Source organism: Bombyx mori, chromosome 6 (assembly GCF_030269925.1).
Source record: "Bombyx mori chromosome 6, ASM3026992v2".
Classification (NCBI taxonomy): Eukaryota; Metazoa; Arthropoda; class Insecta; order Lepidoptera; family Bombycidae; genus Bombyx; species Bombyx mori.
In genome coordinates this window covers 14033891-14058550 of record NC_085112.1, presented here as the reverse complement: position 1 = coordinate 14058550, position 24660 = coordinate 14033891, and the positions used below count along the sequence as shown (strand labels likewise).

At 41.6% G+C, this 24660-nt stretch overlaps 1 protein-coding gene across 1 annotated transcript in view; it reads right to left on the bottom strand.

The window, feature by feature from the left end:
• LOC101735863 (rootletin) overlaps positions 1–24202 on the bottom strand; it is a 44471-nt gene extending 20269 nt beyond the window's left edge. The window contains exons 1-25 of the mRNA XM_038011702.2: positions 24057–24202; positions 21941–22039; positions 21652–21837; positions 20897–21096; positions 20092–20257; positions 19436–19645; positions 18787–18954; positions 17028–17164; positions 16830–16944; positions 16073–16178; positions 15194–15324; positions 14966–15117; positions 13943–14088; positions 13044–13174; positions 12514–12710; positions 11748–11913; positions 10695–10884; positions 9720–9889; positions 7192–7384; positions 6385–6568; positions 4847–5022; positions 3956–4141; positions 3059–3239; positions 1433–1598; positions 307–420 (exon numbers count right to left, since the gene is read on the bottom strand). Coding sequence (XP_037867630.1) covers positions 307–420; positions 1433–1598; positions 3059–3239; positions 3956–4141; positions 4847–5022; positions 6385–6568; positions 7192–7384; positions 9720–9889; positions 10695–10884; positions 11748–11913; positions 12514–12710; positions 13044–13174; positions 13943–14088; positions 14966–15117; positions 15194–15324; positions 16073–16178; positions 16830–16944; positions 17028–17164; positions 18787–18954; positions 19436–19645; positions 20092–20257; positions 20897–21096; positions 21652–21813 — 3747 coding nt within the window. The 5' untranslated portion in view covers positions 21814–21837; positions 21941–22039; positions 24057–24202. The remainder of the gene's footprint in view (positions 1–306; positions 421–1432; positions 1599–3058; positions 3240–3955; positions 4142–4846; positions 5023–6384; positions 6569–7191; positions 7385–9719; positions 9890–10694; positions 10885–11747; positions 11914–12513; positions 12711–13043; positions 13175–13942; positions 14089–14965; positions 15118–15193; positions 15325–16072; positions 16179–16829; positions 16945–17027; positions 17165–18786; positions 18955–19435; positions 19646–20091; positions 20258–20896; positions 21097–21651; positions 21838–21940; positions 22040–24056) is intronic.
• Positions 24203–24660: the final 458 nt, after the last annotated feature.

The following is a 24660-nucleotide window of genomic DNA, read 5'->3' as shown; positions in this document are numbered from 1 at the left end:
TGAAATTAAATTAAATTAAATGAGATGATATGGGATGAAATATAATCTCAGTGAAATGGTGGTCATTTACTGAGATTTTTTCAGTTGACTTTTTGGAGGATCCCGAGAAGTTACATCCAGCGGCTTTGTTTCATTTTCCCACATTTGTGCACTTTCACAGATATTAAACAGTTAATAAACCACCATTATTACACATTTAAACCCGAAGAAACACTAAATAGACAAAATAATACAAATCACACAACTTCACTCCTCGCGTTCCCGCCAAAAATCACATACGTGGCTCTATACGTTTTCTCTACCTACCTTCAATTCCTGTATTTGCTGCGTCGCATCGGCGAGACAAACTTCCAAGTTGTGCTTCAGTTCTTCAAGTCTACGCTCCTTCGAGCGGCAGTCTTCTAGACGCAGCACTAATTCCTACAAGCAGTATCTATATATTAATACGTGAAGCAAAAACTTTGTACCTTTTTTACGAAAACTGCGCGGACTGAGGAGTATAAAATTTCACACACTTATAGAAAATATAGAGAAGAAATGCAGAATGTTACTATTTTTTAAATTATGCATAAAAATACATTAAATCAATTAATAAAAACATTACACACACTACCATGTATTTGACACGCACAAACATGCATACTGTTTGTATATTGTCAAATTTTTATTATGGCTTATTTATAGTCTGTGGTCAAATTGAGAATAGATTTAATATTGTTTGTCTCTATTAATATTTGTCTAAATAAAAGTGTAGTCTTGGCGAAATATGTGGTTATAGAAGTATAATAGTCTTTGTCAATATAATCATAATAGTGTTATAATTTATTATTATCTAATGCGCCACCCACTTTGAAATATAAGTTCTAAGGTCTTAAGTATAGTTACAACGGCTGCTCCACCTTTCAAACCGAAACGCATTACTACTTCACGGCAGAAATAGGCAGGGCGGTGGTACCTACCCGTGCGGACTCACAATAGGTCCTACCACCAGTAATTACGCAAATTATAATTTTGCGAGTTTGATTTTTACTACAGGATGTTATTCCTTCACCGTGGAAGTCAATCGTGAACATTTGTTGAGTACGTATTTCATTAGAAAAATTGGTACCCGCCTGCGGGATTCGAACACCGGTGCATCGCTCCAAACGAATGCACCGGACGTCTTATCCGTTAGGCCACGACGACGATGTTGGGGTAGAGGCGTTGTAGGGTGCGGTGTGCGTTTGTTATTTAAAGATTATGTTGATTAAAAATGTTTATTGTTAAAATATTAAGTAAATCAACGAAATATTAATGTTATGAATGCACCCTGGTGACGCGGTTGTTGATCGTGCACTAACGATTTGTGGAAATAAAGTTAACGCGTCACGCGAATTATGCTGACAAAGGTGTTCCGTAATATATCACCGAGCAGGTGTGGTGGTGTGGTCACCTGGTCCCTGGCGCGACAGGCCTCGTCCAGCTCGGCGGCCCGCTGGCGCGCGGCGGCGAGGTCGGCCCGCGCGGCCTGCAGCACGGCCTCCAGCTCGGCGCCGTGCCGCCGCGCCGCCGCCGCCTCGCTGGCGCACCGCTCGCGCTCCTCCGCCTCGTTTTGTAGTCTGTTAACAGTAGGTGTTGTATCTTAGTGCATTAGTTAATTTATTAATACACAATTTCTTGTCGTACGCCTTTATTCGGAGACCACAGACCGACAATAAATGAAACCCCTAAAAACCATAATCGTCTCTGAGCTCACATTGTTGCCATCTACAATAATATCACTTAACACTAATTTATATATATTAGTGGTCCCGCAGTAGTCAAAATTCGACTATAATTAATTGACATTATAAGTTTGAATATTATTAAGGTTCTATTGTCAAAGACTGTTATACTTCTATAGTCACAGATTTCGCCAAGACTACGCTATAGACAAATAATATTAAAGATAAACAAAATTAACCTATTCTCAATTTGACCACAGACTTTAAATAATAACAAAAGTTTGACAATAATCAAAGAGTATACATATATTGTATCAAATACATGGTAGTGTGTGTAATTTTTTTATTGATTTAATGTATTTTTATGCATAATAAAAAAATGGCGGCATTCTGCACACCTTCTATATATTCTCTAAAAGTTTGGAAAATTTCATCTTCCTCCGTCCGCGCGATTTTCGTAAAAAGTGATACATAGTTTTTGCTTCACGTATTAATATATAGATAACTTAAACTTAAATTTGTTACTACTTTAGTTTAGTTTTAATAATAACCGGAACACTCCATATAATAGTGATTAATGCTCACAACACAGAGTCGAATCGCACCAAAAGAAGGGGTGACTCAAAAGATAAACTTGTCTGAAGCGCTCACATTGAAAGATGCGATTTTGTCATGGTTAAATCCTAGAGATACATAAATATGTTTTTGTCAATATATTTAGTTTACTGGTTATTTATACAGTTACAATAAAAACCATGTGTTCACAGATTAAATCCTATAGATGAACATACTTGTCTCTTTTAGAATAGCTTTTTCAATGTTATTTTCGTTTCAAACTTGTTAATTATCGTTACTGAAGTACATCAAACTTTTTTCTTTCTTTAATGAGTAATGAGATAAAAAGTAATTACCCGGAACTCATAGACATCCTAAAGTGTATGTCGGTATACACTTTGAAACACGAGTTCGAAGGTCAATCGCATCATCTAACAGTAAGGGGGACCGATACCGATACGTACAGTTGCTTCCCCCCAACACCCCATCAGTATCTGCCAAGTGCAAACTTTGTCGAGTTTTTATTTATTTATTTTTATTGCTTAGATAGGTGGACGAGCCTCACAGCCCACCTGGTGTTAAGTGGTGTAAATACGCCACCCACCTTGAGATATAAGTTCTAAGGTCTCAGTATAGTTACAACGGCTGCCCCTCCCTTCAAACCGAAACGCATTACTGCTTCACGGCAGAAATTGGCGGGGCGGTGGTACCTACTCGTGCGGACTCACAAGAGATCCTACTACTAGTAATAAGAACCGAACCGTAAGCCAGCACATTATCACAGTGGGGTCTCTACTAGCCTGGAGTGCAGCTCCTTGAGGTCCTGCTGCGCCTGCTGCAGCGCCGCGCGTTCGCGCTTGAGCTGCGCCTCGGCCGCTTGAAGCGAGCGCTGCACGTGCGCGCCGCCCGACTCGCTCTCCTTCAGCAGGGTCTGCACTCTGGACAGTTCTAGTTCCAGAGACGTGCGGCTTTCTTCTAAACCTGTTCATTTCATTATCTCTGTCAGACAACGATCAATTTTGTGGTACGATTTTGTGGTATTTTATAATGCTCAATGCAACATTGTCGAAGATGATTAATGATCGGACTTTTTGGTGGGAACGCGAGGAGTGAAGTTGTGTGATTTGTTTTATTTTTGTCTATTTAGTGTTTCTTCAGGTTTAAATGTGTAATAACGGTGGTTTATTAACTGTTTAGTATTTGTGAAAGTGCACAAATGTGGGAAATGAAACGAAGTCGCTGGACGTAACTTCTCGGGATCCTCCAAAAAGTCCACTGAAAAAATCTCAGTAAATGACCACCATTTTACTGAGATTATATTTCGTCCTATATCATCTCATTTCATTTCATTTAATTTCATCCCAGTTGAATGATGTCTCAAATTAATCATCTTCATTTCATTTCATTTTACTCCATAATATTATCATTTTTCATAAAAATAAGAATATACATTAAAACAAGGCATGACTTAAAGGTCTTAGTTACCAGGTAGTAAAAAAAAATTAATGATCTCAATTGACCTTCGATGAATGTCTTCTTTTTACGTAACGCATTGTATACGAATGTTGATAGGAGATATTGTAAAGTGACTCGATAAAGACTTTTTGTTTTTTGTGTTCAGTTCGCAACCCTACTCATGACTGGTTGACGTGACGTCACCGACCGCACAACGCTGGGCGGGCGGGCAGTGTGCGTACCGGCTATCTTGTGGTAGGCGTCGTCGCGGGCGCGCGCGGCGTCCCTGCGCTCGTGCTCGGCGCGCTTGACGTGGTCGCGCAGCTCGCGGCAGCTGGCGCCGTACTTGTCCCGCTCGGCGCCGCACGCCGTGAGCTGGCGCCGCACGTCCGTCAGCTCCTTGCGCAGACTGTCCGCTTCGTTCTCCACTGGGACGATGGAAGATCACATATTCAAACACAAGACCTTAAAATATTTTGCGCATGTATTATACAAATGACGAAATAAAAGCATATAATACCGCCAGAATCTAATACCCTGTGTACCGGCTACAGCGGCGGCGGATTCGATAGGGTTTAGTCGGTAGTTGGTTTTGCGGGGCGAGCACCTCACGTGCCTTCTTAAAGGCGTAGCCTCCTGCGAGGAATTGGGGAAGGTGGAGGACCTTGGCCCTCCTCGTCTCTCTCTTCCTCTCTGGAGGCGCCGGAGTCCGACATAACCCAGTCCGTCACCCCCGCGAAGGGTATCCGTATCTAATACCCTTTAGACCACTGAGGTAATTACGCTTCATACCATTATGTATCTAACATAACATAAAAATTCAAAAGGTATTTTTTTATTGCTTAGTTAAGTGGTTACTGGAGCCCATAGACATCTACAACGTAAATGCGCCACTCACCTTGAGATATAAGTTCTAAGGTCTCGGTATAGATACAACGGCTGCCCCAATCTTTAAACCGAAACGCATTACTGCTTCACGGTAGAAATAAACGGGATGGTGGTACCTACTCGTGCGGACTCACAAGAGGTCCTACCACCATTAATATAACTATAGAACTATATATAGGTCATAACTATAGATATCGGACTTTATTTCTTCTGCGTTAAGGTTCAATTTCATAGTTGAGACTGACATTCCTTCAGTTTCCGCAGCGTGTCCTGCAGCTGCGCGTGCGCGTTGTCGTGCTTGTCCTCGACGAGCGCGAGCTGGGCGCGCACCTCGGTGGCCTCGCGCTGGCAGGCCTCCTTCTCTAGGTGCAGCTCCTTGATTCGATTCTCGTACCGAGCGCATTCGTCTTCCGCGGCGGCTCTGAAGGTGTCGAAATGTTAATGTTTCAATGACTCAGCTAAAAGTCAAAATCTGAATTTCAATAGAAGAAAGGCTAGAGAGGATGCGGTTATGTGCCAGGGGCAGAGCCAAGCCGCTGCCTACCATTATTAGTATAGATAGTTAAAGGAGAGTTAAAGTCGTCGTAGACGGCTCATGCTCGGACCCCCGGACCGTAAATGCTGGTGTTCCCCAAGGCTGCGTGTTATCCCCGACATTGTTCATTCTGCATATCAATGATTTGTTGCATACCAGTGGCATTCATTGCTATGCGGATGACAGTACCGTGGATGCACTGTATTTCGGCCGCAGCAACATCTCTCGGGATCACGTCGATGAGTGTCGGAACAAACTTGTGTCTGAAATCGAATCATCCCTTGTGAAGATTTCCGATTGGGGGGGACTAAATCTAGTCCAGTTTAACCCTTCTAAGACTCAAGTTTGCGCGTTCACCGCTAAAAAAGCCCCCTTTGTCGCATCGCCACTCTTCGGAAACACTCACCTTTGTGCCAAGCCGAACATTGGCATTCTGGGCGTAGACATTTCGAGTGTTGTCCAGTTTGGCGGTCATTTGGAGAGCAAAGCTAAAATGGCCTCCAAAAAACTCGGAGTACTCAACAGGGCCAAACAGTACTTCAAGCCGTCTCACCGCCTTAAACTGTATAAGGCGCAGGTGCGGCCTCACATGGAGTATTGTTGCCACTTTTGGGCCGGGGCTCCGGGTTATCAGCTATCTCCATTTGACCGAATCCAACGTAGGGCATCTCGGATTGTCGACGATCCTGAACTTGCCGATCGGCTAGATCCTTTGGCATTGCGTAGGGATCTATCTTCCCTATGCATACTTTACAGAATTTACAATGGGGAGTGTTCCGAGGAGCTGTTCAATTTAATAGAAGCCGCTGATTTTCGCAACCGATCGTCTCGCCGGAACTATCATCCGCACCATCTGGATGGTTGGCGTTCCACTACAATGCGTTTTAAAAACAGTTTTCTGCCACGCACAGTAAATCTCTGGAATTCGTTGCCATCAGCGGTCTTCCCCAACAACTGCGACATTGGGTTATTCAAGAAAAGAGCATATTCTTACCTGAAGGGTAGGCAACGCACTGGCGTAAACGCTGGTGACCGTGGGCGGTGGTGAATCACTTACCATCAGGTGATCCGTCTTGCTCGTTTGCCTCTCTTTGTTATAAAAAAAAAAAAAGCGGTAGACAGCGCCTTGGCTCTGCCCCTGGCATTACTGACGTCCATGAGCGACGGTAACCACTCACCATCAGGTGGACCGTACTCGCCTCTGCCTACAAGAGCAATAAAAACAAAAAGTGCAATAACAGTGCTGACTTTGCTTCCTCCAGTTTGGTCTTCAGTTGCGCCTGCTCCTCCTTGAGCTGGTTGATGCAGCCGCGGTCCTGGTCGGCGCGCGCCTGCCCGTCCCGCCGCGCGCGCTCCAGCCGGCTCTGCTCGCAGCCCAGCGCACGCTTCAGCTCCTCGAGACGCTCCAGTAAGGCCTGCTGTTCTTGATGAGCTGTTCACATTATTCAATGATTTTATTTATTTATTTAATTAACTTAATGCACAGAAGTACAATGGTGGACTTAATGCCTGAGGCATTCTCTACCAGTCAACCAAGGGTGGTGTAGAGAATCCTTTGGTAGGTGCAAACTTAATGTGATAATAACGTAACTGATAATAATACTTCATACATATTCATACTTCATAATACTTCAATATTTTTCGTCTGAACAATGTCTGCTGTATGTGTGTGTTAAATACATGGTAGTGCGTGTAATGTATTTTATTTATTTATTGATTTAATGTATTTTTAATGCATAATTAAAAATAAATATTAACATTCTGCACTCCTTCTCTATATTCTCTAGAAGTGTGGGTAATTTCATATTCCTTCGTCCGCGCAATTTTCGTATAAAGGGCTACAAAGATTTTGCTTCACGTATCAATATATAGATTAGACACACAGTAGCTTAGCTAGTATACAAGTTATGCTATTATTTCTCAATTTTTCTCTCACCTCATAGTGCGTGATAAGGCCAATCCTTCTGATTCTGTCTATCAACCCTGGTGGGCAGCAGAGATACTGCCCCGGGCCGCTCCACATTTGGACTGCGGAATGTTCAGTGAGGAACTCACCCATGAGCAGCGCCTGCTGCTTGTCGTTCTCAGCCCTGAGCAGGGCTTCGTCGTGCTGAAGTATGAGCTGGTCGCGGCCCACTAACAGCTTCTTCTCTCTCTCGCGCGCGGCCGCCTCGCTAGCTTCCTTCTCGCTCGTCAACGAAGCTATAGTCTGGCTCAATTTCTGTTCGAGAGTCTGACGCAATTGTTCCTGTTGAAAAATATTTAAGAAAATAAATAAAATAAATTACATTTATTTTCGCCTACCTATTCCAGTAACCTCGAGGGGTTATTCTAGATTCACCGAGCTAGTAGGTGAGCTCACGGGGCTCAAACCGGAGAGTTGCTAACACTGGCCCTAGCAAGAGCAGTGCTTTGCAGAAACTACCATCGGATCGGAAACGCGAACCACTGAGAAGAACCGGCGTGAAACTCAGTGGGCTAAGCGAATTACATACTGAAGAGTCCTCAATACCGGAAATCAGGTTAACGGGATGTAGTCATATAGTACAGGTGTTCGTATCCAAAATTTGACCCTATTCACTGACAACTTAAGATTTACTTTCATTTTATACTAAATTGTTGTCTCTCTCTCTCTCTCTCTTCCCAGCTATTTATCCCACATGGTGGTGGGGTCAGCTTTCCTGACTTTACTCCTCCACTTCGCTCTGTCTTCGACATCCTCGTCAGCAACATTGCATTCTCTCTTGTCCTTCAGCACTACGTCCCTCCACCTTGTCTTGGGTCTGCCTCTAGGTCTCCGACCGGGGAGGTCGAGCAGTAGCGTCAAATTTCCGACGTAGTCAGGTGGCTTCCTTTTCACGTGACCATACCATCTCAGCCTACTCTCCTGCATCTTGTCGGCGATGTCCCGTACACCTAGACTTCCACGCACGTACTCGTTGCGGATTTTATCGAGCCTAGTCACGCCGCACATCCACCTCAGCATTTTCATTTCAGCAACTTGAATGGTATGTACGTTCCTTTTGGTTTCCGCCCATGTTTCGCTGCCATACATAAGAACAGGCCTTATTATGGTCTTATAGATCATACCCTTAAGCTTAACGGGCATCCTCCTATCGCAGGTGACACCACTTACTTCTCGCCATTTTAGCCACGCTGCGGCTATTCGGTGTTGAATGTTGCATTTTAAATTTCCAGATCTGTGCATCATAGTACCCAGATACTTGTATTGATCGCACATGTTTACAAGTTGACCGTCAATGGAAATCTGACTGTTGTCACCTGGATCTGGGTCATTAAAAGACATGTAATGTGTCTTCGCAACACTCAATATTAGGCCACCGGCCTGTAACTGCTGTTTCCACAACAGGAGTGCTTCTCGTAGCTCTGTGCGGCTCTCGGTGCAGATAGCAACGTCGTCTGCATAGATGAAAGTCCACGAGGCTGAGGACTGCGCCACCTCAGTGAGTGAGTCTATAACCATGCCGAACAGAAAGGGACTCAGTACTGAACCTTGATGTAGACCTTCTGCAACTGCTATTGGTTTTGTCTGACCCACTACTGTCCGTACCATTGACCTCGCATCCCTGTACATGTCAACTATGACGTTAACATAATGTTCGGGTACATTCTTCTTGCGAAGGCTCCACCAAATCGTATCTCTTGGCACACGGTCAAATGCCTTTTCCATGTCTAAGAGTGCGACATACAATGGCCGAAGCTTCGCACGATACTCCTCAGCGATCGTATTTAGAGCAAACATAGGGTCGGTGGTAGATAGGCCCTGTACAAAACCATAGTGATTTTTGGATAGTGAACACTCTGATCTTAGGCGGCTGTCAATCACTCTTTCATACAGTTTCATAGTATGGCTTAACAGCTTGATCCCGCGATAGTTGTTACATTCGTACTTACTGCCCTTCCCCTTATAAATAGGAACTAAATTTATACTAAATTGTTGTCTTTTGTTATAATAAAAAAGAACACTAAAGCTGCTTAAACTACTAAGCAGATATAGAACATTTCACAAATGAACGAGAAACATTTTTTTTAATGCGCTGGTAGGCATACGGTCTACCTGATAGTGAGCGGTTATCGACACTCATGTCTTCGTGTCCAAAAGATAAGATGTCCGTTGCATTCGTGTTTAGCGATATACCGGTGTTCGAATCCCAGGCGGGTACCAATTTTCCTAATGAAATACGTACTTAACAAATGTTCACGATTGACTTCCACGATGAAGGAATAATATCGTGTAATAAAAATCAAACCCGCAAAATTATAATTTGCATAATTACTGGGGGTAGGACCTCTTGTGAGTCCGCACGGGTAGGTACCACCGCCCTGCCTATTTCTGCCGTGAAGTAGTAATGCGTTTCGGTTTGAAGGGTGGGGCAACCGTTGTAACTATACTGAGACCTTAGAACTCATATCTCAGGGTGGGTGGCGCATTTACGTTGTAGATGTCTATTGGCTCCAGTAACCGCTTAACACCAGGTGGGCTGTGAGCTCGTTGACACATCTAAACAATAAAAAAAATAAAAATAAAAAATAAAAAACACAGCCAGCGAGGGGACTCGTACCTTCTCCTCCTTGAGTTTAGTGATGTTCTCGGCGGTGGTGCGGTTGATGTTGGTGATGATCTGCTGGTACTCGGCCTCCTTCTTCCCGGACTGTTGCTGCATGGAATTCTTCGTGTCCCGAAGCTTGCGCTCGCTGTTTTCCAACTCTTTAGTCAGACGGGCGATCTGACCTGACGAGTTAAAGAACAACACACAACTGAAACTGTTTAGGCCGACCCGTCTAAGGCAATTAAGTCAACACCTAATTGCACGCGCACCGTTTTTTTATTATGTTAATAGTTCCAAATTTTAAACAGAATAGAGCCTTTCACTCCTCGATAAAAAGATAAAATTAATTGTTAGTCCGGGTGGGTATTTAAGTGTGTTTAGATTTTTTTAACTTTTAAACTAAATATTATTTTAGTATAAACTAGCGACCCGCCCTCGCTTCACTTCGGAAACTGTAATTTATTATTGATTTCTCCACTATTTAATGGATGTTATCTATACATATAAATAAAATTGGAGTGTCTGTTTGTAGTATTGAAATATAACATGCATATGAATATATATATACGGTACATAAACCAAAATAATTTTTTTTACAACTTTTGTCTGTCTGGCTGTCTGTTTGTTCCGGCTAATCTCTGGAACGGCTGGACCGATTTTGACGAGACTTTCACTGATAGGTAGCTGATGACATAAGGAGTAACTTAGGCTTTTTAGACTAGCTTCGCCCCGCGGCGTCATTCGCGGTTTGACAATATCCGCGGGTATCATCATGAGACTCAGCTATTAATAATAAAATTTAATGTTTCCGAAGCGAAGCGAGGGCGGGTCGCTAGTTATACATATAAACCTTCCTCTCCAATCACTCTATCTATTAAAAAAAACCGCATCAATATCCGTTGCGTAGTGTTTAAAGATTTAAGTATACATAGGGATATAGGGACAGAGAAAGCGACTTTGTTTTATACTATGTAGTGAAGAATGTACCTTTATAATTTTCCTGCTGCACAAGAGTGTCCTGCAACTCTCTCTCCAGCTTGTTGCGTTTGTTGTCGGTGTCTTCCAGCATGTTGGCCGTGTCGAAAAGCACGGCCTCAAGCGCGTCCTTCTCGGACCTCACGCCGGCCAGCTGCTCTTGCAGATGATGCTTGTCTTTCTCCAAGCTGTCTATGAACATCTGTGGGGATCGGTACGGTTATATAAACGAAGAACTTGTGAATGTAGTACGGGTCTAAATTATTCTAAGGATGAGTTCTAAGCGCAAGTACATCTGTGGTGATAGCCATCCATAGAGCACAAGATATTTGATAGTAGCCTAAATCTGGCTTGCGTCATTTTCAAGATAGGCTTGGATATATAAAAGTTTCGAGCAATACCATTCGAACCAACTAGTTTGATGATTTTTTTTTATTGCTTAGATGGGTGGACGAGCTCACAGCCAACCTGGTGTTAAGTGGAGCCCATAGACATCTACAAAGTAAATGCGCCACCCACCTTGAGTTATAAGTTCTAAAGTTTCAAGTATAGTTACAACGGCTGCCCTACCCTTCAAGCCGAAACGCATTACTGCTTCACGGCAGAAATAGGCAGAGTGGTGGTACCTACCCGTGCGGACTTACAAGAGGTCCTACCACCAGTAAGCATGAATCTAGAATAACCCCTCGAGGTTGCTAGAATAGGTAGAGAAACTAAAAAATTCAGATCAAGCAATATAACCCGCTCAATGGAAGATGTTCCCTTCATCCTTACCCCCAAATTAACATCACAACTGTTCTTTTTATCTAGTACTAGTGACCCGCCCTCGCTTCGCTTCGGAAACATTAAAACACACATGAAAGCAAAAAAATAAAATAAAAAAAAATTTAAAAAAGTAGCCTATGTTCATCAGGGACAATGTCGGCTTCTAATGGAAAAATATTTTTTCAAATCGGTCCAGTAGTTTCGGAGCCTATTCGAAACAAACAAACAAACAAATCTTTCCTCTTTATAATATTAGTATAGATGCCTTTCAATCAGAATACTCTATACTGCTCCACGCACCTGTTTCTCTTCTCCATCCTTGACGTGTTCTTCGAGAGCCCTGTTGATCCTGCCGATGGTCTCGTTGGCCTGCTCTAGGCGCTGCTGGAGACGGATCATCTCTTCGTTGAGGGTGTCCTTCTTGCGGACCATCGAGGTGAGCTGAGAGCTCAGCTCGCCGCGCTCCCTGCAACAGAACGAGCTCGTGGCGGTACCCTGCCGTGCGCGCGGTCGTGAGCATGAGCACATTCACTCTTCATGCCGAATCACTTCTGATTAGTATATGTAGCGCCACCTATTTGCGACGATACGAACTTTGAATCGTTTTAAAATCTACACCTTTTCAATGTCCGGTTTTAAAGAAACCATTTCCCTCTATGATCCCCTTCCTCCTGACATTCCTCGCCCCATTGATCTCAAATCTCTTCTTTCCCTTATCAACTCCCCTTTCGTTTATATTCTTAGTTTATTCATTAACCATAATAATATTAAGCTGTAGTTTGTATTTTTTTTATTGCTTAAATGGCTGCACTAGCTCACAGCCCACCTAGTGTTAAGTGGTTACACAACGTAAATGCGCCACCCACCTTGTGATATAAGTACTTAGGTCTCAAGCATAGTTACAACGGCTGCCCCACCTTTCAAACCGAAACGCTTTACTGCTTCACGACAGAAATAAGCAGGGTGGTGGTACCACCAGTAAATATGATCCCTGACCATTCACCATGGGTGACAGTAAAACCAAAAAACACATTATTGATCGATTCCAACACTACTTGATACGCACCTAGCGACTTGACGTAGCTCCAGTTCGACCCTCTCCCTCTCCCCCTCTAGGAACTTGATCTTCTCGTACAGAGAGGACTTGTCGGCTTCCAGCTCCATCCGGTTCTGCTCGGCGGCCAGCAGCTCCTTGCGCAGAGAGTTCAGGTCGCTCTGCTGCTCCGACGACTGACTCGACAGCGAAGACCTCTCATCTTCCAACTGCTCATGGAAAATATAAAAAAATATATTTTCAGAAAATATTCACTCTGTAATATATTATATTTCTGTAATATGTACTGGTGGAAGGACCTTTCGTGAGTCCGCACGGGTAGATATCAACAACCCCGACTATTTCTGCCGTGAAGCAGTAATGCGTTTCGGTTTGAAGGGTGGGGCAGCCGTTGTAACTATACTGAGACCTTAGAACTTATATCTCAAGGTGGGTGGCGCATTTACGTCGTAGATGTTTATGGGCTTCAGTAACCACTTAACACCAGGTGGGCTGTGAGCTCGTCCACCCATCAAAGCAATAAAATAAAAAAAACCACGAACATTTTTAACATCCTCCTGCAGTTTCTTCTTGTCACTCTCCAAGTTCCTGATGGCGGCTTGCATCTTCTCAGAGAGGTCCTGCAGATCAGTTCTCTCCATTATAGTCCGTTCCAATTCCATTTCGAGGTCACCTAGAAATATATTGTTTTCAAATTACTAATTACTAATTATTATATATATTTTCAAATAACTATTATATGGTCAGCGGTCCTTGTTCACGTAGTACAAATTCTCAAGTTAATCATAATTCTTGAAGTTGGTGAAAATTACTTTGGAAGGTTCTGTTATATAGGTTAAGTTGAATAAACGCGTGTTAGAAAGAGAGATAAATATCGAATGAAATTGGGAAGAAATAAAACTGTCTATGTATGATAAGAGAAAATAGATTAATACATCTGTTTTAATAGGACATTTTAGATTTATATTCGTCTCTTCCCTATACCAAAATAAATTGAAGTTACGGTCTCCGCGTGACCGAGGACTCTTCACGTGGAAAGCTTTCTTAGGCCACGGCAACGGGGATATTTACGAGGTGTATCAGACCACGTATCTCGCTTATGAATTCTTTTTTTTTATTTATTGCTTAGATGGGTGGACGAGTTCACAGCCCACCTGGTGTTAAGTGGTTACTGGAGCCCATAGACATCTACGACGTAAATGCGCCACCCACCTTGAGATGTAAGTTCTAAGGTCTCGTGTATAGTTACAACGGCTGCCCCAACCTTCAAACCGAACGCATTACTGCTTCACGGCAGAAATAGGCAGGGTGGTGGTACCTACCCGCGCGGACTCACAAGAGGTCCTACCACCTATTAATGAACTCGTGAAATACGATAACAAAGGTTCAATTGCAAGCTCATCCTGTGTCTATGGCTTGGGTATCTAGGTGCGTTACTCACTCCGATGTTTCTCCATCTGGGACAGTATGGCGTCGGCTTCCAGCTTCTGTTGGTCCAGCAGGTCCCTGGCCAGGGCGACCTGGTTGAGTTCCTCCCGCACGGAGACCAGCTCCGCGCGGAGACGAGCTGAACGTTCCTCTTCCGCCCTGGGTATGGGTACCAACAATTTTGCGATCAATAGATTTACGTATTATATTTTGTTTTTTTTTTTCGCCTCAAACGCCCCGCCCGCCTCCGGAGTAGAGTTCATCCATACTACCTGGAACCGCTGCGTTCATCGACAGTGCGCTTGCAGAGATCTTTTTTGCCACGTACCGTCCTACTTTGGAATGAGCTCCCCTCCACGGTGTTTCCCGATCGCTATGACATGACCTTCTTCAAACGATGCTTGCGGAGAGTACTTAATTGTAGGCAGCGACCTGACTCTGCCCCTGGCATTGCTGAAATCCATGGGCGACGGTAACCACTCATCATCAGTTGGGCCGTATGCTCTTCTACCCATAAGGGCAAATTAGTTCAAAGACCCCGAAATATATTTCAATTGTATTATTAAGCATTACTAAAAACCCGATCACTCGTACCGCAACGGAATACTTCCCAGGACTTCCAACTAACAATCATACCATGTTCTCCCAATCAGATGAATGGTTTAGGAATGCATAAAGGAAAAAATATATTAATTAATCTAATTCTGCTTGCGTGAATGCACGAGACCTTATCAATGCCCACAGCAAAAAGAATTTTTATTTCCTTTTTTTATTGTCTTTACAACCCTTGTCAAGTTGCTTATCCATCATCTACCGTCATAAGCGACATGGCGCGTCAAGACACACCCTGTATTTTCATTGTAAGTATCACTCTTAACAGAGTGGTCATGGTCATCACTTTAGGGGCTGATGGCAAGCTTCACAGCACACCACGACTGTTCTCCGATGGCCGCTCTCCTCGTGCATTCAAACAGTGATCATGAACCATTATAGACATTGGACCACCCTGTATATACCCTATCACGTTGACTCTTACCTGAGGACCGAATCTCTGTGCGAGGCATCGCGGTGCAAACGATCAACTTCCGAGTTCAAAGCTCTCTTCTCTCCCTCGAGACCCTCAATAGTCTTCTCCAGGCGAGAATTGATCTTCTGAAGTTTCTCGTAATCCGACGTTAGAGACTCCACCTAACAGCACAAGGTGGATCTTAATAATAAATTCTAATATTCACAGTTTAGCCAATAACTTCTAAATAATATTTACCATGGCGTTAATTTCCACTCTGTTCCTCTCCAGATTATTCTTGTCGATCCTCAGAGACTCGACGGTCTTCTGGAGTGACTCTTTCTCTTGCAAAGCTTGGCTGAGATCAGCGTTAGATTGATCCAATTTGTCTGAGAAAAGCATTTTTTTATTTTTAAACTGATTCCATTCTTTATACAAAAAAAAAGAATAGTTTTTGTGGCTCGTTTTTAATGCATATATGCATGAACATTGATTTTAACTTTAATATAAACGGTAATAATATAGTAATCTATAAAACGTTTCAATTTTTTTTTTTTTAAGATTTACTTGTGGTCAGTTATATTGAGCCAACATAGGTAGGTACCATCATCCTTTTTTTTTTAACGTTGGGGAATCCATTTACTGATACCCAGTCGAGGGGGGTAACGGACCGGGTTATGTCGGACTCCGGCGCCTCCTGAGAGGGAGAAGGGGAGAAGAGAAGGACCGAGATCCTACACCTCCCCCAATTTCTCACAGGAGACTACGCCTTGAAAAAGGCGCGCGAAGCACTTGCCCCGCAGAACCGACTACCGACTAAACCCCATAGAGCTCCGCCACACCGACTACACGAAACTTACGGTACCGCAGTACGCGCCGAAAACCATCCTGCCTATCTCTGCCACGAAGCAGTAATGCGTTCCAGGTTAGAAGATGGGGCAGTCTTATTTTTTTCATAGTTCCGTTTTGTTTAGCCAGGTATCGGCACCCGGGGGTCCGGTGACCAGATTTTCGTCTGTGGCGGGGATCGGACTTTGGGAGACAGTGGTTGATAGCGACTCTCAAGGGGATAAGTATATATACTGCGGATCCCCCCCAGTCCCGGCAATAAGAAAGACATTTCGAACAAACACTCACTTTGCAAGTCGTGCACTTTGGTCTCCAGCGAGTGTATGGTCGCGTCTGCGGCTTCACAGTGCTTTCTGTTGCTCAGCAGTTGTTCTCTCGTGTTTTGCAACTTCACCTATAACAGTATGTGTAAATAAATTAAATTTCAATAAGCTTCTTAAGTATACCCAGGTCTAATAGTGGACGTTTTCAAACTAAAAGAAGTTTAGCTTTTTACCGCGAAACTGAATCCTTTGTAGCTTTACTATACAATTATATTAGTTTCAATGGATGGGTAAAGGTCACACATGAGATCAAAGTCTGAACTGTATTGAAGAGGGTCCCCCACCCTTTAAACCGGGACGTGTGTCTGCTTCGCAGCTGTAGCACTTAGGCAAAATATATCTACAGTCCCACAAAATATAATTTGACGTTATCTCATCTGGCAATCTTCTTCTTCTGTCTTGTATTCCAGCTATTAATTTAATATTTTTTAGTTATTTTTTTTATTGCTTTGAAGAGTGGACGTCCTCACAGCCCACCTGGTGTTAAGTGGTTACTGGAGCCCATAGACATCTACGACGTAAATGCGCCACCCACCTTGAGATATAAGTTCTAAGGTCTCAAGTATACTTACAACGGCTGCAGCACCCTTCAAATCGAAAAGCATTATTGCTTCACGGCAGAAATAGGCAGGATAGTAGTACCCACCCGTGCAGACTCACAAGAGGTCCTACCACCAGTAAATACGAATAAATCAACAAAAAAATATATAACTAAATTTGACCTGCAACTCGTGTATTTGTATTTGATACTTGTGCAGTGCGGCCTGCACCGCCGATATGGTGCTCTCCGCGAAGGCCGTCGCCGCCGCCGCCTGGGACGCGCTAGGTTTCTGTGAACTGGGAATACAAACAGTTGTTATTGAAGACTTGCACGTCCCCAACTCGGTCCCCCCGGTGTCCCCCCAGTCCCTCGCACTGACCGGTCGGGTAGGTGCAGGTGCGCGGTGCTGGCGTCCGGCTCGGAGTCGTGTATGAGCGCGCGCGCCACCTCCTCCAGCGCGCCGCGACACACGGCCGCCTCGCCCGCCGCCGCCTCCGCGCTCTCGCACCGCTCCTCCTGCAAACGCGACCGTTACTACTGTTATTTTAACGGTAGGCAGCGGCTTGGCTCTGCTCCCGGCATTGCTGAAGTCCATGGGCGACGGTAACCACTTACCATCAGGTGGGCCGTATGCTTGTCTGCATACAAGGACAAAAAAAAATACGGACTTCTAAGACTTCTTCTTCACAGCAGACTATTTAGATTATACAAATCAGAAAATAAAAAAGACGAGTTCACAAGACGGTGGTCGATGGTAGACTTAATAGTCACGGATAATGTAGCGATGTCTGACAGCATCTTTCATCTTAATAGAATTATATAATAGTACCCTACCATGCATGGCAATGTAAGCTCCCGTTCATTAATTGGATTTCAGATTTACAATTCATGGTAACTAAATAAAAAAATTAATTAAAATGTGATATTTTTACCTTTTGGTATTTCAAAATCTAAATTTAAGTTAAAACGTTTAGGAACACAAAAAGAAGAAAAATCCATCCCTATATAGGTGATATATCCCAAGGAGTCAACCCTTAGTAGAACTCATGCCAAATCTCTATGCAGCATGATGATATCCATATTATGATTCATTCATTCATCTTCAGCCCTTGGATACCTGCTCCAGAGCATAGAGTTCCTCTTTCAATGCCTCTCCCACCATTTTCATCCACGTCCGCTCCGCCTGACTATGTCATAGTTACACCGTTCCACCTTACGGTCGGATCGGTACCTTACGACCTAATCTTAACCACTATTCTGTCACCATTCTACTCCATATGTTATCTTTTCGCCTTGCTAAGTATCCAACGAAAATCCATTTCACATCCGCCACCCCTATTCACCTTATAGCCTTATGATAATAATAAATAATAGTTTAAAAAACTAAAAAAAATACGCTTTTATAGAAAATGTCACTAAAAATAGAAAATAAATTTTATAAATTTGAATTAAAAATAGTGTAAGAAAAATGATTTTATTGTAAAAAAAAGCGTGGGGTGCTTTTCAGGATATTATCAAAATAACCCTTCTACTCATATCTGTTCATAAAATATTTATAACTACTAATACCATGCACCCCATGCTTTTTTTACAATAAAATAATTTTTTTTTACACTATCTTTAATTCAAATTTATTAAAATTTATTATCTATTTTTTAGTTGGATTTTCTATAAAGGCGTATTTCGTTAGTTTTTTTTAACTATTATTTATTTTTCAGTTTTTACTTGAATTTCAATTTTTTCAAAATTTTTTTTTTCAATTTTTTTTAAATATTGATTTGTCATTGGTCCTTAATAAGTATACTAAATTTCGAGTTAATCCGATGTTCTGAAGGGGGTCAAAATCATGTTCAACTATTCCGTTACATACTAACATACATAGTCTGAAGCTAATAAAAGCGGTTTTTTTTTATTGCCCTATAGGCAGACGGGCATACGGCCCACCTGATGGTGAGTGGTTACCGTCGCTCATGGACGTCAGCAATGCCAGGGGCAGAGCCAAGACGCTGCCTACCATTTAATACTCTCCATAAGCCTCGTTTGAAGAAGGACATGTCATAGCGCTCGGGAAACATCGTGGAGGGGAGCTCATTCCGTAGCCGGATGGCTATTAAAAACAGATACAATTTTGGGCGTACCAATCCTTGCAGCTCAGAAAGCAAACGTTGTATCCGGGCGTCCCGCTCCCGCAGCTCGGCCAGGGCGTGCTCACGCTGCGCGGCGACCTCCCGGAGCTCCACTCGTAACGTTTCGACTGTTCCAACGTCTGGCGCGGTCGAACTCACGACTGAAGCTTGAGGTTCGCCCTTCAAGATAAGAACACAACAATCAATTACATATAAAAGACTGAAGATGCTATGTGAATAACCTCAATGAACATTTTTATATGGTACTAGTTTCCACCCGCGGCTTTCCCAGCGTAAAAGGAAACAATAAAAGGGAACAATTCCCAAGATTACATTTTATCCAAGTCCATTCAACTCAAGCCTTGCTTCCATTTCACATGAAAGAAGGACAAAATCAATTGTTATGATAAAATAACTTCATTTCCTATTGGAGTATTCCGACTTTAATATATCACTTGAAAAAAAATGGCCATCCATTGCTTCGCTTCATCGTGAAACAAAGACAAACAAACTCACTTACCTTTTAGTTTGTTGTTTAACAGTGAATACTAATAAAAATGGGTAAGATGGTGCTATAAGTAAGTAATGTACGATGCAAAATGAGGTATATTCTTTAGCAGGCTAAAATTTCCAATAGTAACTATTACACTAAATTTCTTACCTTACTTCCTTGAGCTGCAAATGCATTGATAGCATATCCACTCAATGATCCAACAAGCTCCCTAACAGATGAATCAAAGTCGTTCTTGACCCGATACAGATCTCGTTCCGTGTTGGACTGCAGTTCGGAGAAGAAACGCTTCACAGACACCACCTCGCGCCACAGACTTAGCAGACGGTTATGCTCGCTGGAATAGTAGTCATTGAAAGCCTGCAAATATAACATTGATTAATTTTTTAATAAACATCTGAAAACTCAACCCGAAGCCTACAATGGGAGTTAGAAAATCAATGATCGGTTCATAAGTTTGTATTGATGTTTCGTTCAAGTATCAAGATTATCATGGATGATGTTGTAAAACAGAAGTCTATTTTACACTAGCATTTTTTTAGCAACTTGATACAACTTGATACTTTTTTAGCAATTTGAACTTGACGTCTTGCCTTCATGGGTAGATATCACCACCTTCTTACGCCCTGCCTATTTATACTTCAAATCTTAAGGCATGCTGCTTGAAAGGGTGTAAGAGCCACTATAGTCTCTTACGTGAAACTTAGATCTCACGTGTCATGGGTTTTTTATTGCTTAGAAAGATGAACAAGCTCACAGCCCACTTTGTACTAAGTACAATAAAAATCATTTAAATCTTATAATACCTGTTCTTCATCTTTCCATTCATCCTCCTTGACTGCCATCTCGTCTCTCAGAGCCTCCCAATCATTGGTCAGTTTCTGCAAGTCACCTGTCAGAGCTTCATTTAGCTGATGAGACTCCTCCAGTTGCTCTCGGAGTAGATTATTCTGGGCTACCAGCTTCTCACACCTAGAAACAATTGAAATACTTACACACTGAATTTTACTGATATGTTACAAACAAGGACAATAAAAACCAACTGCTTTTTTGTCTCAGTTACCAAATATAGTATCTGTCATCTGGCAAAGCTCTCAGCCCCATCAGATCTATTCAGGTTACTATAAACTGTATCAAATTTTTTACACACACATAGCCCTAACCTTCAATTTTTTTCATGTAACAGAATAAGACACTCGAAAAAATAAAAAATATTTTTACCACAACACTGCTTTAACCAGCAATTTAACACGAACCTCAGAGTACTGTTAAGTTTACTAATGACCAGAGCAACGAAGTGGTGATTGGTTTGTCAATATTGAAGAAGTGTTCTAGCAATTCTGGTATGAACTCGTCTGTCCACTCATCTAAGTAATAAAGAGGGATTTACAGAAACTTATAACTTGCATAAAACTCTTCCCACCATATGGGGTCGGTACAGCACACCCTGTTTTTCCATTCTGTACTTGATTTATGTGATAATAAATTTAATTTAGCACTTTAATTAATATCCCTAGTTCTTAATTTACTTCTGACAAACACTAAGCACTAGGTACAAAAGCACAGGTTTTCACTAGTATTTTAGTACTACAGCCACTCCGGAATACGCACTTGCGTTTCTCCTCGTCCAGTCGACGCAGAGCAGTCTCCAAGTCGTTAATGCGTTCATCCCTGCGCGAATCGGTGGAAGGCGGCGACGGTGCGGGAAGAGCGGCCGGCTGCAGCGCCGTGCTGGTGCGATAACCCTCGCTTCGGGGTGTCTCCAGCATGTGACTTTCGAGCTCCGCACATCGTTGCTTGTACTGCAAAACCTAACGCACCAAACGAAATGCGTAAATAGAATTTATTGCAAAGTGAACACTTTTTTTACTTTTAAAAACATTTTAGATTTGTTTATTTTGATTTTTTTGTTTCTTTAATTTTGATTTTTCTATTGTGCAAAGGAAACATTACCCATACAGACAAATCTTTTATGATTAAGACCGAAGCTACATGTCATAATAAAAATAATAATAAAATCAACTGATCTCTCAGTAAATTATGATAAATTATTGGAAGTTCATTATAAGAACTTACGAAGCCACGTCAACGATATTCTTTCATTTCTCGCTTTCAGAGGCTAAGTGGTGGTTATTAGAAGTTTAAGCCGGATGAAATCTTAAATTAAGAGAATAAACCAATTTGCAATCTAAATCCTGTACACAGTCTACCAGTGATCAGATCTGACATTTACCGTCATTTGAAAGAGTTTTTATCTCATTCATCTGTCGTATTCAGTATGTGTGCTAAGACCATGCTGCCCAATCAGCTCTTTGTTGCCCAATCAGAAATAATATATTAGATTAAAATATGTTAGAAGAAATTACTTTAGCTTGCAGTCTCGATACTAATGCAGCTTGGCCTTGCTGAGCACGACGATACGCGTCGAGACGACGCTTATGATCTGCCGCCTCTCCAGCAAGACGTGCACGAAGCTCTTCATTCTGACGTCTCAAGTCACTACCAACACTGCCCGCTGGAGAATCCATTTCCGGCGGACTTTCAAGAATTTTCTGAAGTAAATCACTTTAGCTTAGAATATACTATATACATACATTTAATACATATGTAGTTATTTCGTCATTATTTGACATTTTCAAATAAAATCATATATACCTCCTTCTTTAAGCGTTGATGGGGAAGAATACTTGGAGTCCGCCTTCCGACGGGAGCTCGAGCACTCCGCGGAGTAGTTAAGCCTTCTTTTGTTGACAACTAAAACAAAAAAAAAATGTTACAATTGTGATGGTTTTTTAAATGTTTATTAATTATTGTATATAAATTTAGGCTATATTGTAATACCAAAAATGACTTCTCCAGCTGGACTAGGGATTCGTGATTAAAAACTTTGTAAGAGCGCAAATCCCACACAATTTTTTTTGTTTTTTCCTACCTAAGCTGATAACCTTGAGAGGCTATTTCAGCCTAACTTTAACTAATAGGTGAGCTCACGGGGCTCAAAACTGACGACGTCGGTAACACAAACCCTAGCAAGAGCCGTGCTTAGCAGAATCTACCACCGGATCGGAAACGTGATCCACTGAGAAAATCCGGCGAGAAACTCAGTGGGCTGTGTCTGTGGGTTAATTTACTCGTCGAGCCCTTCGTCGCAAGCGAAGGGTTCGACAAGAACGACGACCGGTGCTTGAGGTACCTAAAAGCACCGTTAGTGGATCGAGCCCCATGCTAAGCAACGCGACAGGGTTTTTATCTTTTTTGGGAGAACGGGGTTTGTCAACAACTGCCGAAGAAGGCTTAACAATTAAAGGGTAGCTGCTTCGCAAGTCCATCTGCCACCCGGAATCGCAACCCTTTGAGGTGATCTGGCGATGAACAATAGGTCTTCGTTATCAAGATTAACACTTGGAACATCTACTAATTCTAACTTAGTGCATTACGCATTAATTTACAAAAACAAAATGCTTGAATGGAATAATGGCATTGTTCAACATTCGTGTAGGAACTTCGGTCGGTAGACTTAACCCAATAAACCGCCAAAGAAAATAAAGCAAACCGCCAGAAACGAGGTTAATTTCAATCTAGGCTGTATGAAAAAGGAATTGTTGCTGTCAATCTAGGCATCTAATTAATACATATCATCTGCAATAAGTATGTATGTACCGTACATTTTAGGATAAACCTCAACACCAAAACACCGAAAAGAGGATTATAGCTATAATTTTATTAATACCTAATTATTGATAAATGCTTTCGAGATTAAGAAGATCACAACTTTAACACAATATAGTTACTATTTTGTTACATTCATTCACAACACTTAGGTACATAGTAGTTTAAATAGATGCATTCAATGCTTGCATTTTCAATATTAATTCTTACTAAATTGGGCTGTCAATATTTAATCGAAAATAGTCATAGCGACGGATTATAAACGGTTTTTACAAATAAATAACGTTTATGTGTAAGCAAATTACGAGTCGTCAAAAACATTAAAAAGTAAAAACAAAAACAAAAAATCTTAATCAAATGAAATTTAAAATTTAACTTAGGCATCAAGTTATTTCAAGGCGGTCTAGGTCATGGTCGCGGGTCAACAACCTTAAAACTAATTAAAACGAAAATAACTTGAACCATGTTCAAAAAATTATATGCAAATTATTTGATTTTATTTATTTTCGAATTATTTTAGATCTATGTATCTAGAATTAACTTACCTATCAATCATGACGAGTCAGTATCACACGAAATGCACCTCTCTTAGATAGATAGATAGAATTGATATTACAATGGTATCCTAGCAACGCAATCAATGTAAACTTTGCTTAAACACGATGCAAGAAAGGATATTCGCAAAAAGAAATTAATTTTTTTCGACAAATACATTATAAAGCTTTTTTTTTTTGTAACCTTTTAACAAATCCTTTAGATATCATTCAGCGTGACTGATACCGCATTCAAGTTCATACCTTGACACGGGGAGTCAAAGTAGGTATTGGAACGACGGCTATCTCCCTTTCAAGAAACTAATAAAGCGCAAAATAATGTTATAATGTGCAAAATTACAAAACGTTACACGCTAAATTACAAATAAATAAATAAATAGATAGCTCCTTTGTCATGTCGAATTAAATTTATTGATTTTCGTACAAATAAGTACGTCATTTTGACTAGACATGAGCAATTAGGTAGTGAAAGAAATCTCAACTTTAATTAGCAACGCCTTATATCAAATTATAGCAATCTATTTGTGAATAAAAATATTGTTTCGTACCTGTTCCCATACGTGTGCTTTCGAAAACAAAAGTTGGTGAAGTGCTTAAAAATTCACTTTTTTTTTCCGACAGGGTAGCTTAGTTTTTACGTTTCGCTTGAACGCGCACCCCCCACCGTTGAAACATGTAAACAGTAGTGAGGTACTATCATTGATAAAGAGTACGATATCACCCTATTTTTATTGATTCACAATCATGACTCACAACTTTTTACCTTGCAACGAATCAAAAATGTGAAATTACGGATATCGATACGGGCCTCATGTGGATTCGGGACCACAATATTTAAGCTATGATACGATTTAAGGCAGAAGCTGAAACTATTTTTTTTAAACAGGAACACTTCATTAAAGCTCTTTCCAAACTGTAATCTGTGTGTAACCAATGTGTAGGTAATCTACATATAACAATATCCGTTCTTAGATCAATTACAAATTTTTATTATTCTAAATGTGTGTTTGTCCTTCTTTTCACGTCGAAAAGAACAAACGGCTAGAGATGTTTTTTTTTAAATGATAGTTTTAGGTCAGGTGATTGACTTATGCTACTTTTAATCCCGAAAAAACATCTCATACCCACGGAAAATGACACTGACGATATACC